General features: G+C 48.7%; 1 protein-coding gene across 2 annotated transcripts; it reads right to left on the bottom strand.

Annotated features, from left to right (window-relative positions):
• Positions 1-689: 689 nt before the first annotated feature.
• On the bottom strand, positions 690-7,254 carry LOC120602207 (keratin, type II cuticular Hb5). Of its 2 annotated transcripts, none has more exons than XM_039862234.1 (9): positions 6,753-7,254; positions 4,831-5,039; positions 4,228-4,288; positions 3,983-4,078; positions 3,106-3,270; positions 2,714-2,839; positions 2,093-2,313; positions 1,318-1,353; positions 690-876 (listed from the first exon to the last, which is right to left on the bottom strand). In XM_039862234.1, exons 1-9 carry the CDS (start codon positions 7,170-7,172, stop codon positions 690-692), a joined length of 1,521 nt encoding a protein of 506 aa, XP_039718168.1. In that variant the 5' UTR covers positions 7,173-7,254. The 2 variants fall into 2 exon arrangements, with proteins under 2 accessions (XP_039718168.1, XP_039718167.1); XM_039862233.1 differs by having other exon boundaries at positions 690-883; positions 1,322-1,353.
• Positions 7,255-15,210: the final 7,956 nt, after the last annotated feature.

Here is a 15,210-nt window from a genome sequence, read left to right as displayed (position 1 = left end):
CTAACCTTCTCCATCCTACCTGCTCTGTGTTGGACAGACCCCTCCTGCCCTGGCAGGGAGAGATCTGGAGCAACCATGGAGTTTTCTTTGAAATGTATAGAGTGCATTGAATAGCAAGACCTGTCCAAAGACAAAAGATTCCCTTCCCATAATAGGCCTTTCAACTGGGAGGTCACATGAGGAGCCTGGCTGTGATAGGTTAACCCAGAGGCAGGCAGACAGTCAGAGACAAGCCTTACACACAAAAAAATGACCACTGGGTGAGTGCTTCCTGCAGAGACCTTCCCAGCCAGGAGAGGGAGCCACTGGGGGACACTTCCTCTCTGATCCTCAGGTTGTGGGAGACCTGGCTGGATAGTTAGAGTCATTCCTTGTACCAGGGAAGGCCAAGCTCCCATGATGTCCAGCCACCCTGGGTTACTGGTAATGTCCCAGAGAGCTTGATGAACAATATAAATTAGCCACGGGTATTTTTGAGTCAAATTGGAGTTAAGTGAAAGGCTGAGAATGACTCTCTAACTGAAACTAAGAAGAGAACCAGGAAACAACTCCCTAAAAAGAGAAAGCAGTGTAGTGGCCCCAGGGCCTGTCCCGCTGTAGGAACACGTAGAAGATTCCAGAAGCAAGCACACATTTTACATTCACATGCCATCTGTGCTCAGGTGGATGCAGGTGGCCCTGGATGGACTCTACGCAAAGCGGACGGACCGACTGCTCCCACAGCTGAAGCTGGTGGAGCGGGTCTGACAGGGGGCGCAGGAGTCAGGCGCCATCACCGTGATGCTGCCCCCGGTGGCCATGGGGCCAGAAGCAATCTGGCGTCCAGGGGTGGTGCTACACGTGAGGCCCCCACAGGTGACTCCACCCCGGGAGCTGCTGACGCCTGTGGGAAGAGAAGGGACCCAGAGGGATGAGTGGCCTACCATGTTCTCACCAACCCCCAGGGACAAGCCATAATTTGTTGGCTTCCACATGGCGGGAGCTTCCTCCTCTTCAAAGGGTTATAGTGGTTAATACCTTAGGCCCTGTTCCTCTCAGTATCTCAGCCCTTCTAGGGGACTGGGGCAAGAAGGGCCAGGGAACTCCGGGAACCCCGAGGGGCAAAGCCACCTGGCCACATTTCCATGGCCTGCAGTTCACATTGCCATCAGGGGAGGGCACTCAACCCCACTTTCCCTAACTTCCTTAGAGCTCCCCTGTGAAGCAGGTGCTGGGGGAGGGTGAAAGGCTGCCTCCTAGTCAGGGAACATTCTAGGTTCAGGGAGTTCGGCTTTGCCCAATAGCAAAGCCATTTTCTTGGGGCTTTCAAGCAGATACTTACAGACATTCACAGCACCCACACCTTCGCACAGCCTATGGGGAAAGAAAATTCTGTTAGTTCTGACTCTGAGCTGATTCCTTGAGGTGATGTTTGCTTGGGGACAGAGAAGGCTGTTCTGTGTACAGATCCTACCCCCAGTGGCAGAAAGGCTCCCCAAAAGTTTGCATTAAAGACTTTCTTTCTTTGTTTTCTGACCATGGAGATAAGACCTTCTGATTTTCAGCAGAGGTGGGTGAGATTATGAACTCTACCCACTGCCTACAATCTGAGTGACCTGGCCCACCCTCTGTAGTACGATAAGGCTCACAGAAAAGAGTCAAATCACATACACCAGTGTGTATGAAAAGCCTTGTGGTCAATGAAGAGTTACTATGTGCGTATAGATTGCATTGTCCTTACATTGAAGCCTAATTGCAGGCCAAGCTGCATTCTCCTGTGGAAAGCTACTTGAAGAGAAGGGATTTCAGAGGCACATAATGTGGGGACAGGTCCTGGTTCTTGCACTTATTAACTGTGTGGCCATGGTAGTCACTGAACACTAAGCCTATTTTCTTATCTTTGGATGGGAAAAATGATACCCACCTCATTGGATTGTGAGGATTACAATGAGCATTTAACATGGGCTGAGCACATAAGCACTTGGTTATTATTGAAGCTTGACCTGTATGAGTGGTGGGCAGAGATGTAGCTCATACTTGGGCTCAAGGAATTCACTCCCAGAGGACCAGGGTCTCCACCTCCTATATCCTACAAGGTCCTCCTCAGCCCTACCTGTGCTCCTCGCCCTCCAGCAGGCGCCTGTAGGTGGCGATCTCGATGTCCAGGCCCAGCTTGGAGTTCATCACCTCCTGGTACTCCTTGAGCAGGCAGGCCATGTCCTGCTTGGCCTTCTGCAGGGCGGCCTCCAGCTCGGCCAGCTTGCAGCGTGCGTCGCTGATGGCCGCCTCACCCTGCTGCTCTGTCTCAGCCACAGCGGCCTCCAGTTTAGCCCGCTATGGGGAAGGAGATGTGAGGACAAGGATGAGAGATGGCATAGCTTGGCTCGACCAAGCTGGTGGAGCTGGGACAGGGAAAGGAGAGTCTCAGAGAGAAAGTAAGTAAACTGCCTATGACCAGGTAGTTAATGGGATGTAAACACAAGGGGGATGGATAGGCTCTTCATCATTTCTCCCTGATGATAATTGGAGAGTGACTAAGGGGATCATCAGTGACACAGCTCATCCAAACTCAAATGCTGTCTGATGTAGTGGAGCCCCTGCCCTCTGGGTCTCTGCTTCCTCATGTGCACACTGCGAGGCCTGATTGGGACGAGGCCTTTGTCTTTCTGGGGAGCAAAGGACCTGGTGCTGCCGTCTGCCTGTGCTGGATATTTGAGCCCTTCTCATATCCTACCTGGCATTTGGCGTTCTCAATCTCAGCGGTCAGCCTCTGGATCATGCGGTTCAGCTCATTGATCTCCTCCTTGGTGCGGCGAAGAGTCTCCCCATGCCGGATCACTGTGGCCTTCATCTCCTCACACTGCGGGGAAGCACAGATGCTCCTGAGGCTCCGGATGGGACATGCCACCCAATAAGAATGCCAGAGATGATAGTGCAGGTTGTACAGTGTTTGGCCTGTGCAACCAGCCGTGGCAGCCCCATTCTGCCACCTCAACCTGAGAGCTGTCTGCCCTTCTGTTGCCATCCCTAGGGATCAGGATCATCAGACAAAAGAAGCCCTTCTACTATATATGTCGTATCCTTCCCATGGCCATGTCTAGGAGGCAGGTGTCCTGTGCCACTCACCTTGCTGCGGTACCAGGACTCAGCCTCAGCACGGCTGCGGCTGGCGACATCATCGTACTGAGCCTTGATCTCGGCTACGATGCAGTCCATGTTCAGGTCCCGGCTGTTGTCCATCTTGACGATGACCGAGGTGTCCGAGATGTGGGCATGGAGGACACGGAGCTCCTGGGGGGCCAACAGCCAATGCATCTGGTTCTGGTGCCTGATCTGAGCCATGTGCTCCGCCCCTGGGGGCAGTGCCCACTCTCTGGAGGGGACACTGATCATGAATGTTCAATGACTCCTGCTCCTCATGCTCCCGCCACTTTCATTCACACACAGGCACATCATATACAAGAAACCTGGAAGGGGCCCTAGAGGTCAATTGCAGATAGCACCTGACTTAACAAATAGGGAAACTGAGGCCCAGAATGAGAAAAGGCCTGACTCAAAGTCACCCAGCAGAAAAGCTGGGGTTTGCATACCAGGACTAGTAATTTGTTAAGACCCCTTAATTAAGACCCCTCTCTAACTAGAAACCCACCCTGGTCCTCACCCCACATAGACATTTTTATAGCTATGTTTAGACCAACATGCACACAGACCAGCACATAGGCACACGCACCGCAACATGCAGAGTTGCTCACAGGCATAGAGAGGCCCCACCATGGACACTCGACAGTCCTCAAACACATATGCCAGGTTCTTACTTGGCACATACATACGTGTGTCTGTGACAGCCACACATGACACCCTTTTTGCACGTGTGCGCATGTTCTTTTCATGCTTACATCACACATGCAACAAACACATGCACACAACGCACCCTCGCCCCTCTCTCCCAGGTCGCCACACCTCCCCTCCACCTGCCCTGGATAGTTGACAGGGGACTCGTCACCTCGTCATAGAGGCGCTTCAAGAAGCTAGACTCTTCCACTAGGGCCTCCACATTGGCCTCCAGGTCTGATTTCCGCAGGTAGGCGCAGTCCACGTCCTGGTGGTGGAGAGAAAAGGCGGGTGTGCATGTGGGAAAAGACCCATGGAAGGAAGGGGCCTCTGTGGTCCGTGCGGTAACTGCGCCCCCCACCGGAGGATATGCAGATGGGTCCCTCTCTGGCCCTGCCCCATGACCAGTCCCCTCACCTTCTTTAGAACCACGAACTCGTTCTCTGCTGTGGCTCTCAGAGCCACCTCCTCTTCATACCTGAATGTGGGGGAGAGAGGGGCCGAGGCTTAGATACCATCCCAGACCCCAGGCAGATCTCTTCAGGGCTTCAAAAGGGATTAACTCCCTGCAGATGTTTTCTTGTCTTTTCCATGGCCTATTTTGTAAATTATTCATGGGTCAGCCCTCGGGCTAGTTCGTCTGCCTGTGGGATGAGATCAGGGAAGCACACTCCACCCTCCAAGTGTAAATCATCTGTGCACCCTAGGTCCAAAGAGAGCTAGTGTCCCAGGCAGGGAGAGCACAGAGCCCCTGTGGTAAAGGTGAGCCGGGAGGGGCAGGAACGAACATAGCTGCGGCACACCATTGAGATTCCTTTCCTCACTCCCCTGAAACCAGCTCTGAGATACACGGGGTCTCCAAGGGCCAGAGACTCTGAAGAAACCTAGGTCCTTACCAGACATCCCTTGGGGTTCTAGGCAGCTCCTGTTGACAGGCAGGAATCTTAGAGAAGCTGCTTTAGGAGGGTCGTGGGTGGAGCTTCCCCCTCCCCTTGTGTTCCCCTGGTTGTGTGCACTCACTTCTTCTTGTAGCCCCCTAGCACCTCCTGCACGTGGTTGAGCTCTGAGGCCAGCCTCCCGCTGTCGGCCTCCACACACTCGGCCTCCCGCCTCAGCGTCTCGATGTAACCATTGAACAGGGGCTCCAGGTTGCTCTCACAGCAGCGCTGGTTCTGGTAGAACTGCCACTTGGTCTCCAGCAGCTTGTTCTGCTGCTCCAGAAAGCGCACCTGCCACCCAGGGTGGGGGAAAGAGACTCGGTGAGGAAGTCTAGGGTTGTGCATGGTCCACAGAGCTCTCTCTGCCCTGAACCCACGGGCTGAGACATGGGGCTAAGTGTTTGCATCTCAAGGGGCCTGGCTTCCAGCCCTCCAGGGAGACATTGTGGATGTGAGGGAAAGCATCCCGGCCTAAAACCCAAGGTTTGGTTCAAGCCCCAGTTTGGCCACTTTAAGCCAGCAAGTTGTCTAACCTCTGGGTGCTTGGTTTTCTCACTTCTAAAACAGAAATGATAATACCTTTCTTAGAGTTGTGAAAAGTGAACAAGTTAATGCACTTAAAGTGCTTAGAACAGTCTACGACATGTGGTAAATGATCCACTAATTTAACTATTACTATAATTACCAGTTGTTCTCATTTATTCATTTATGAAACATTTATTGAATATTTACTATGTGGTGCTAGGGCTTGTACACATGCGTGCGCGCGCACACACACATCTATCTCTAACTATTTCTCTATCTCCATCTCCATCTCCATCTCCCTCTCCATCTCCATCTCTACCTCTATCTCATCTATATCTATGTACATCTATCTAGTTCAATTCTTGCAACATTTTGGGCGGGGAGATATTATTTCTCCCACGGTACAGATGGGGAGACTGAGACCCCAAGGTGTGAAATGACTAGTTTATTGTCTCACAATTAGTAAGTGATGAAGTCAGGATCTGCTGTCCCGTGAGTCCCCTTCACCTGCTCACCACAGTATGTCTAAGCAGCTCGTATAACCTCTCGGCTTCAATTTGTTATTCAAAAAATAGAGATGATAACATCTACCCCACTGGGTCATTTTGAGGATTAACTAAGATCACTACAGAGAAAGTGATAATAGGAAGGTCATCCCTATTGCCCTCAGAACCCCTGATCCCAGACCCCAGAGCCCGGTGCCGTCTACTTCACCAGAGTGAAGCCCGGTGGACACAGGAGGAGCCAACGTGAAGGGATGTGCAGACGCGGCCTTCTTGGGAGGCAGCCTCATAGCAGTGCGGCATTTATCACACTGCATCAGTGGGCCTCCTCCCACCGGCCTGGCTGCCTCCTCTTCCAATTCCCAGCCTTCCATCCGTGGAGGAAGCTGCCAAACCTGGTTGGTTAATTGTCACACTTCCTTTCCCACTCTTGTCCTTAGAAAATAATACTGACAGCTAACATTTACTGAGCACTTACTATGTGCCAGCACTCTTCATGCATGAACCCATTAATCCTCACAACCCACATGGGAAGCCGATTTTGTTACCCAGACTCATAAAATGTCCAACACTGCCGAGAGGCAGAGCCAGGATGGGGGAGGCAGCGTGGTTCCGAGCCATGCTCCTGTCTCTTCCCGGTCCTCCCGGGGCCAAGAGCCACAGACCTTTTTTCCTCCTCTCTAGTTCCCACTCTTCCAGCACCCAGTGCCCAGTCCAGTTTTTCAGCGGCAGCTCTAATATTCCTATGTTGTCTCCAGAAATACACACATACTTTAAACCACAGACTTGATTTCTGGACCACTCTGGGCCCTCAATACACTTTGCTGGAATTAAACGATGAAAACTGATCCTTCTGCCTAAAATGGTTGCTCTTCTCTCTCTCTGCTCTCTCCAACCGGGCTGCCACGCCGTCTCCCCGACACATGGGGACCTTTCCGAGGGAGGGCAGGGCTGGACTATCCTGGATCTCACTGACCTTGTCGATGAAGGCAGCGAACCTGTTGTTGAGAGACTTGATCTGCTCCTTCTCCTCATGTTTCACGCACTGCGCGTTGGGGTCGATCTCCAGGTTGAGGGGCGTGAGGAGGCTCTCGTTGACCGACACGGTGGTGATGCAGGGCGGGCTGGGTCCGCACACGCCGCCTAAGCGGTATCCGAAGCTGCGGCCACAGGAGCCAGAGCGGAAGCCTCCCACAGCCATGCGAGGCCCGCAGGCGCCCAGGTGAGAGAGGCTGCGGCTGCCGAAGCCCGTCAGTCCCCGATAGCAGGACACCCCCCGATAGGGGGCGGCAGTGATGCAGCAGCGGCTGCCAGTTTTGGGGGCCACAGCCGAGCAGGAGCTGAAGGTTCTGGTGACCCCACATCCTGAGTTGATCCGGTAGGAGCGGCAGGACATCGTGTAGGTCTGCGCAGATGCTGAGCGCTGCAGGAATTGGTGAGGGCTGCGGGCTGCGGGATGCACTGCTTAGGTTCCTTCTGGCCTTTCTTAGCCTCCTTGGTCCTTTTATTGGTGGGGAGAGCTGGGGTTGGCTGCATAAAATGAGTGAAAAGGCATTTTAAGTTGTTTATTGGCTTGGGGAGTTTGCCAGCAACTCCCCAAGGACTCATCTTAAAGGTGAGCTCAGAGGCGACTCTGGGACTCCGTAAAAGTATTGAAGATGTTATTAGGAATACTGTGCGTTTGCACTTTTCATCTTCAAAGCTCGTTGACATACATTAAGTAATTAATTTTCTCTCAGTCTCCCTGTGAAATGGCCTCAACCCACACCTGGAGACAGATTTGACTTCACAACAGTCTGAGGTGTCTGGGTTTGGGGTAGAGGCTGGGGCCACTCTCTCAAGGAGAAGTTGTAGGGTCCCAGGTTGGGTGAGACCGTGAGAGGTCATTACCTCTGTCCTGGCTCCACATAGGACTCATTCTCAAGTAAATCATTGTGTTTCAGGAGCTGCTGGGTCAGGCAAGTTCAAACCCACCCACATGGTTCAGGTCCAGAAGAGCCGTTTTGGCCATGATCCCTGCAGGACAGAGAGCTGGAGCACATGGTCTCTTAGAACCTTCTGGATTCTAGTCCAGAAGGCTCAGCTTCAGAGCCTTCATTTCTCACTCAGCAAACTGCAAACCACTCAACTCTCAGTGGCCACAATAACAATCATTTGTGGGTAATGGGGAGCCTCCCCTTTATCTACTTTCTCCTGCTTGACCATAGGTTGGGATAACTCTATCCTAATTTAACCTGGCTAATGTGAACTTGCTCTGGGCACCTTCCCTTGGCTCTTTAAGAAGAAAGAGGTTCTATGAGTCTCTTTTTCTTCCAAGACCACCAGCCAGAGAAAGTACTTATACTGTTTGTCAGCTCCAGAATTGTCACTCTCAAAAGAACATTCAGAGACTGCCGGGTGGGAAGGTAGCTTTTCTCACCTGAGGATGCCATGATTTCTGGCTCGTGGGGTCTCTGGGATCCTGGCTCCTTCTAACTTCCCTGTTTTCCTGTGTGTCCTGGGGTCATTCACTAGGATAACAATTGCTATTCTTTTAATGTTCAATGAGCACAGATCTGGGGGGATGTGGTCCCCGGCCCCAGGGAGGCTAGCCAAGTACCTGAGGTATTAGGAGCTTCAGGAAGAAGAGCTGATGAAATTCCTTTGAGGAGGATGACAACCCCTCCAGAGAGCCTCCCAGAATCAGACACTACCCTATGCTACCAATCCCCGAATCTTCCCTCAGATGACATTTCTGTCCTGAGTTTGCCCTCGTCTCCATGGCTGGCCCACCACAGGTCTCCACCCAGGACCAGGCTGATAGGTTTATATCTCTGCATTCCACACCTATTCTTCTGAGTAGGGCAGAGAGGCTTTGCGGAGCTGATGTGGGAGGAGCGGGTAGCCTCACTGGCTGGCCCCGGATGGTCTTCAGAGCGTAGTTACCCATGGGGAAGTTGCTTGGATTTAGCAACCTGGGCAATGAAATCAAAATTGGAAGACCTGGTTCAAGTGCCAGCTTGGACCCTTTTTAGCCGTGTGGCTTTGGGGAAGTTCTTAACCTCTCTGAACTTCCATTTCCTTGACTGCAATGTGAGATTCATCTTTACCTTCCAGGGTCGTTGGGAGGATTAAGTAGATAATATACAAGAATATGCTTTGGGGACAAGGAAACTCTGTATAAAGGAGAAGGAATTTTGCTTCCAATCAGAAACACCATACCTCCATTCCCTGCACCCCTCACCCAACAGGGACTGGGCCTGTTCCTTGCCCCACCATGGTCTTCACCTCCTCTGCACATTTATAACTTCTTTACCCTTTCAAGGCATTTTTTTTCTATAACCTGATTTCCCTAATATAAAAACTTGGAGTGGAGTCTGGGGGTGAAGAGAAGAAACTATATTGGGGAGCACAGGGGATGGTTTCCCAGCCCCCAGCCCTCAGGAATGTATTCTGGTGCCACGGACAGTGAGCTCACTGACTGACAGTCGTGTAAATCTGGAGCTGAAGTGGTATGGGCCAAGAGGGATAGAAGCTGACCCCAGTGGCAGAAGGGACTGGGAGCTTTTTCCTATAGGGTGGCTTGTATGCCAACTGCTCCCTGATCCATGCCCCCAACACACACACACACACCCCTTTCAAACCTCTTCCCTGAATTGGGCCTGGGCACAGAGTGTGGGGAAGGGGAGCCAGAGGACTCAGGAGACCGGGGGGAAGACCCATTGCTTTCAGAAATAAGATGCCCATTCAGGACCAGCAGAACTATCCAGAACAATGGTGCGGGCACCTGGGTGGGTATGTTGGTAGTGAGCACAGGCCCAACCTGGCACAACAATGTGCTCGTGAATGCTAGGTGAAGTTTGCATCATTGTAGATGGCAGCTGAGCCTAAGGCTGTTGGGGACTGCTCAGGAGAGCTGTCTGGGTAGCACTTTGAATTGGAGGAGCTAGGCTGAAGAGGGAGGCTGAATCCTCATGGGGCTATTCCTAGGTCATCCAGGGCAAGTGAGAAACTCACAGACCAGGCCAGTCTGGTACAGCTGCCCTGAACCCATGGGGCCTGGGGTTTTGCCATATGGTTCTACCCAAGGGTGGGACATAGCTGCACACCCGTCTCTGCCCATTACCCACCGCCTCTGCTCAGTGGAACCATATCCTTGTCCAGTGCTGGGGTGGGAGATGGACCTCCCTTCACTGACCTCCTTCTCATTTACTGCCCACCTATTCCCTATTTGTTTCCCACACCCCTTTCCATACTCCAAGCATTCTCCCTGGTTACACCTTTGCCTGGAATGTTCCAGAACAGCCAGAGCCACCTCTTCCGTGAAGCCTTTGTGAACCCGTCAAAGGGAGGCACTGATTTCTCCTCCCTGTCTCAGCGGCAGCTCATAAAATGCCCTTTCCGGGGCTGCCCAGGTAACTCCAATTATCCCCTTCCACACCCTCTTGTTCTGGGTACTATCATTTATCACCCACTTGGTCCTGTTCACTCCTGCCCCCTTTCGAAGGTCACACCCAATGTCAGGAATGTCCACTCAAGAACCCATGTCCTTCCCGTACTTTAAAATGTTCTCAGGAAGTCATCTCTTCCAGGAAGCCTTCAAGAGCTGATTGGATGAGAGGTTCTTTACCCTACCCTGGAGCCCCGGGTAACTTCACTGACTCCTGAATCTGCTCCATCTCCTGGGGTTTCTCAAGAGGCTTTATCACTTCCACTTGTACTCACCTTGATGGTTTATCCTCTTGAGTGTTACCTAAGCTGTGATGCTTGTTGGGGGCACACTTGCTCTTCCCCACACCAGGGGCTCATACCTCCTTTCCCTTCTGCTGTCTCTATTGTGCTTAAAATCTCTCTGCTTCTAGAAATGCTTTCTGGATTTGTCCAAAGATAAGGGAGCACAGATACCTTCCCTTCCTGCTCTGTCGACACTTGCAGTTCTAGATGTGTATCTGCCTGGGCTTTCATGGGCCATCTCACTATCCTTCCTGGCTGGCTGGTTCTCCAGAATTGACTCCAATGGGTTTCCCATGGACAAGTCTTGTCCTGAGCAAGGCCTTGGTAGCTACCCACACGGCTCATCCAAGTCATGTGTCACCCATCATCTCTCCTGGTCTTCTCCACACTTTTATTATGTATTTGGAGCTACACTACCTCCTGGTGCTGGGACACAGCTCTCAAAGGGTCTTCTAGGCCTGTGACACTTTCTTGGCTTCTATAAAACTTGGGCATCACTCAGAGACCCTATATGGGAGAAATGAGGTCAGAGCAACAGAAAGGAGCTGGATGAATCATTGGCCCATCTCCAATGAGTCGGGAGCTAAGCCTCTCATTCAGTCACAGAACTGCTCCCTGGCTTCTCCACCAGGAACTCTAAGAAATTCTAGTTTCTTGCCAACAGCTATCCGCACACCCTCCTGCATGCGGCTTCCCTCGGTGGCTTTGCTGTTTCTCATGACTACTCTGAGTCAGTGCAGATGCTAAGTATATACAGAGCCTCTAATTTCAGAAATTGACATATTAATGGTTTTGAAATTTTCTTTTCTTTTTAGCACTAGAACCATTTCCCCAAATCTTAGGAGGAAAAGAGCTACCTAAAACTGATAGCTGATAGTATCAGCTACTTGATGTAGAATGGATATGGTCTTTTGAGCCAGACCCTTTATAGCCCTGTGCTGGGAAGATACACAAGGCCTCTGTGGGAGTCAGGTCTCCCAGATGTCTCTCACACCACGACTAAGGAGTTCCTTTGGATCTTGCTTCTGGAGTACTGAACTACAGTCATACTCCACATTACAGTTTGTGTCAATGACAGACCACAAATATGATGGTAGTCCAATAAAATTATAATGTTGCTGAAAAATTCCTTTCACTAAGTGACATCATAGCCACTGTAACTTCATAGTGCAAAGATTACAAAAATCGACATTTGTTGAAATAGCAAACAACTACAACCTGGGTGGATGGGGATGGAAATGAGGAGTTCCTAGAGGTGGTTTCTGAGGAACTGACTAATAAGGAGTTGTTAGAACTGTAACAGGAGCTCATAGTCGAAGAAGAGGCAGGAGAAGGGGAGACTTCAGGAGAAGAGAAAGAAGAATCCCCAAGAATATTCACAGTGAAAGTTTTAGCAGAAACTTTTGCAGACCTCAGCAAGCTCCTTAAAAAGTTTGAAAACATAGACCTCGACACTGGAAGGTTTTCATTAATAGAGAGGAATGTTCATGGTGCATTATTTGCTTACAAGCAAATCTATAATGAAAAAGAGAAATAAATCAAGCAAACCATCATGGACGTACTTCTGAAAAGAGTGACACCTCGAGAACAGCCTCAGGCAGGTCTTCCAGGAGGTATTCCAGAAGAAGGCGTTTTTATCATAGAAATGACAGCTCCGTGTGTGTTCTTGCCCCTGAAGACCTTCCGATGGGTCAGGATGTGGAGGTGGAAGACAGTAATATTGATGATCCTGACTCTGTGTAGGCCTAGGCTAACATGTGTGTTTGTGTCTTAGTTTTTAACAAAGTTTAAAAAGTAAAAAAAAAATTTTTTAAACAGAAAAAAGTTTACAAAATAAAGATATAAAGAAGTATTTTTTGTACAGCTGTGCAATGTGTTTTTGTTTTAAGCTAAGTGTTATTACAAAAGAGTCGAAAGTTACAAAAAGTGTATACAGTAAAAAAGATACAGTAAGCTGAGGTTAATTTATTATTGAAGAAAGAAAAATATTTTTATAAGTTTAGTGTAGCCTAAGTGTACAGTGTTTGTAAAACCTATAGTAGTGTACAGTCATGTCCCAGGCCCTCACAGTGACTTATCACTCACTCACCCGGAGAAACTTCCAATCCTGCAAGCTTCATACATGGTAGGTGCCCTACATGAGTGTACCATTTTTATCATTTATATTATATTTTTACTCTACCCTTTCTATGTCTAGATATATTTAGATACCTAAATACTTACTATTGTGTTATAATAGCTTATAGCATTCAGTACAGTAACATACTGTATAGGCTTGTAGCCTAGGAGCAATAGTCTGTACCATACGGCCTAGCGTGTAGTAGGCTATACTATCTGGGTTTGTGTAAGTGCGCTCCGTGAAGTTCGCACAATGACAAAATCGCCTAACAATGTGTTTCTCAGAATGTATCCCTGTCGTTAAGCAACACACACCAATATATAGTTATAAAAACATAAGATTGACACGCTGATCTCCCTGTCTTCCCTGGCCCCCTCCACTCTGTTCTCAACACAGGAGACTGATCCCTTAAAACGTTAAGTCGGATAGTGTTGCCTCTGCTCACACATCCTGATGACTCCTCATTTCGCTCAGAGTAAAAGACAAAGTCCTAATGATGGCCGGCAAGGTCCTACACTGCCTCTCTCAACTCAACTCCTTGCTCTCAGCAACCACACCCATCTACCACTGCTCCTCCGATACACCTGACACACTCCTGACTCAGGGCTTTTGCACCGGCTGTCCCTTCTGTTCATAATGCTCTTCTCTCAGCCACATGGCTTGCTCCATTGCCACCCGTGGGTCTTTGCCCAAATATCACTTCTCATAGAGGTGCCCTGACTCTTATTTTGAAAATGGCAACCTGCCTTCCCATTCCCAGGCATTCTCCAGCAGGCGTATCTTACTCTGATCTTTTTCTTTGTTCCATAGCACTTAACGCCTTCTAACACACTCTATAATTGACTTAGTTATTTTCTTTATTGAGTACCGTCAGTCTCTCCTCTCACCCTGAAATAGACTCCACAAGAGCCGGGATTTTGTCCGCTTTGTTCATTGATGGTTCCCAAGCACGTTTAGAACAGTGTTGGGAATACAGTTTTATTTGTTATAAATATAGTTAAATATATTTGCTGACTGAATGTATAAATAAATGGACATCTTGGATATTTTATGTATTTGGTGTTTAGCAGAAAATTCCACCACGTAGGAAGCCCTGACCCTTGAGTCCCAAAGGGCACAACCAATTTGAAAAACACAGGACTCACAGCCCTCCGTGGCTTTTTCCTGCTTTGAGGCTGTGGTTTTCTGAGCACCTGTGGGACCAAAGACCCTCAGAAACACAGAATGGTGAAAACAGCGCTGTGCTGGGCTGCTGAGAGAGGGGCGGATTTCTCTTTTAAAGTTGTTATTCAGTGTTATAATGTTTGTGTCCTAAACCCAATTTTGGAGGAATAAGATTGTTTTAAAAGACTCTAAGCTCCCCTCTCCCTCAACAATGTCATTCCAACGGAATTACTACTTTGGAAATCCCCTGTACAGTGGCGCCTAAGAAGTTGGTAGCCAGCAGAGGGCAGCAAACCCCCACAGCTGGCTCCACAGAGGCTCAGATCTGGTTGTAGGAGCATGAAAAGCTGCCTGCCTGCCTGAGATTAATGGCTCTGGCGAATGCTGGAAACAGTCCGCTGACACTTCTTCATCCACCTGTGTTTGGTACTGGAGCTGCTGAACACAGATATTCCCTATTAGTAATAAAACTAGAACCACCATCATCAAAACAATAGCAACCATTTATTGTGCACCGGCTGTGTGTTAAGCTATGTGGTGAGCACTTTAGTTATGCCATTGAGTGTAATCCCCACAACTCTTTGAAGTAGAAAATATCTTCCCATTTTACAGATAAGGCAAGAGGCTTATCATTTTCCTCCAGTATTATTTCCCTTCATTCTGAAGAGCTTTTGCCTTTCTTTTAGGGTAGATCTGCAGGTGACAAATCCTCTTAGTTTTCCTTCATCTGAGAATATCTTTTTTTTTCTTAATGCCTTTCCTTCTGAAGGATATTCTTGCCAGAAATAGAATTCTGGGAGGATAGCTCTTAAAAATGTTCTGTCTTTCATAATTTTTGATGAGAAATCTGTGCTACTTTGACTTGTTGTTCCCCTATGTGTAATGTGTCTGTGTTCTGTAGCTTAAAACATATTTTTTCCAATCTTCTTTTCCCTTTATTCTTCGGATTAGATCATTTTTATTAAATTATCGTCAAATTATTGACTCTTTTGTCCTCTTCTTTTTCTATGGAGCCCATCACTGATTTTTAAATTTTCAAATGTAGTATTTTTCAGTTGTAAAATTTCCATTTGTTTCTGTTTTCATAGTTTCTATTTCCTGCTAAGAACATCTACCTTTCATTCACTTCAAATGTGTTTAGCTTAATCTCATGGAATATAGTTATAATAGTGTTTCAAAGTCTTTTTGTGATAATTCTAACACCTGTATCATCTTGAGATTCACATCTGTTGATTTTCTTTCCTCTTGAAAATTGGTCACATTTTCCTGGTTCCTTGAATGTCAAAAGACTTTTAGATCATATCCTGGACATTTTAAATATTATGATGTTTAGACTCTTGGCCCTGCTAAAATCCTCTGGAGAATTTTCAGTTGTGTGGTTTTTTTTAGTAGAGAATCAGCCTAGTTAATTTCAGATGGAAGGTTCTGTCTCTCCTCC

Source organism: Pteropus medius, unplaced genomic scaffold, assembly GCF_902729225.1.
Source record: "Pteropus medius unplaced genomic scaffold, Ma_sr-lr_union100, whole genome shotgun sequence".
Taxonomy (NCBI): Eukaryota; Metazoa; Chordata; class Mammalia; order Chiroptera; family Pteropodidae; genus Pteropus; species Pteropus medius.
Note: the sequence above shows the minus strand (reverse complement) of the source record. Positions and strands in the feature narration are given on the sequence as shown.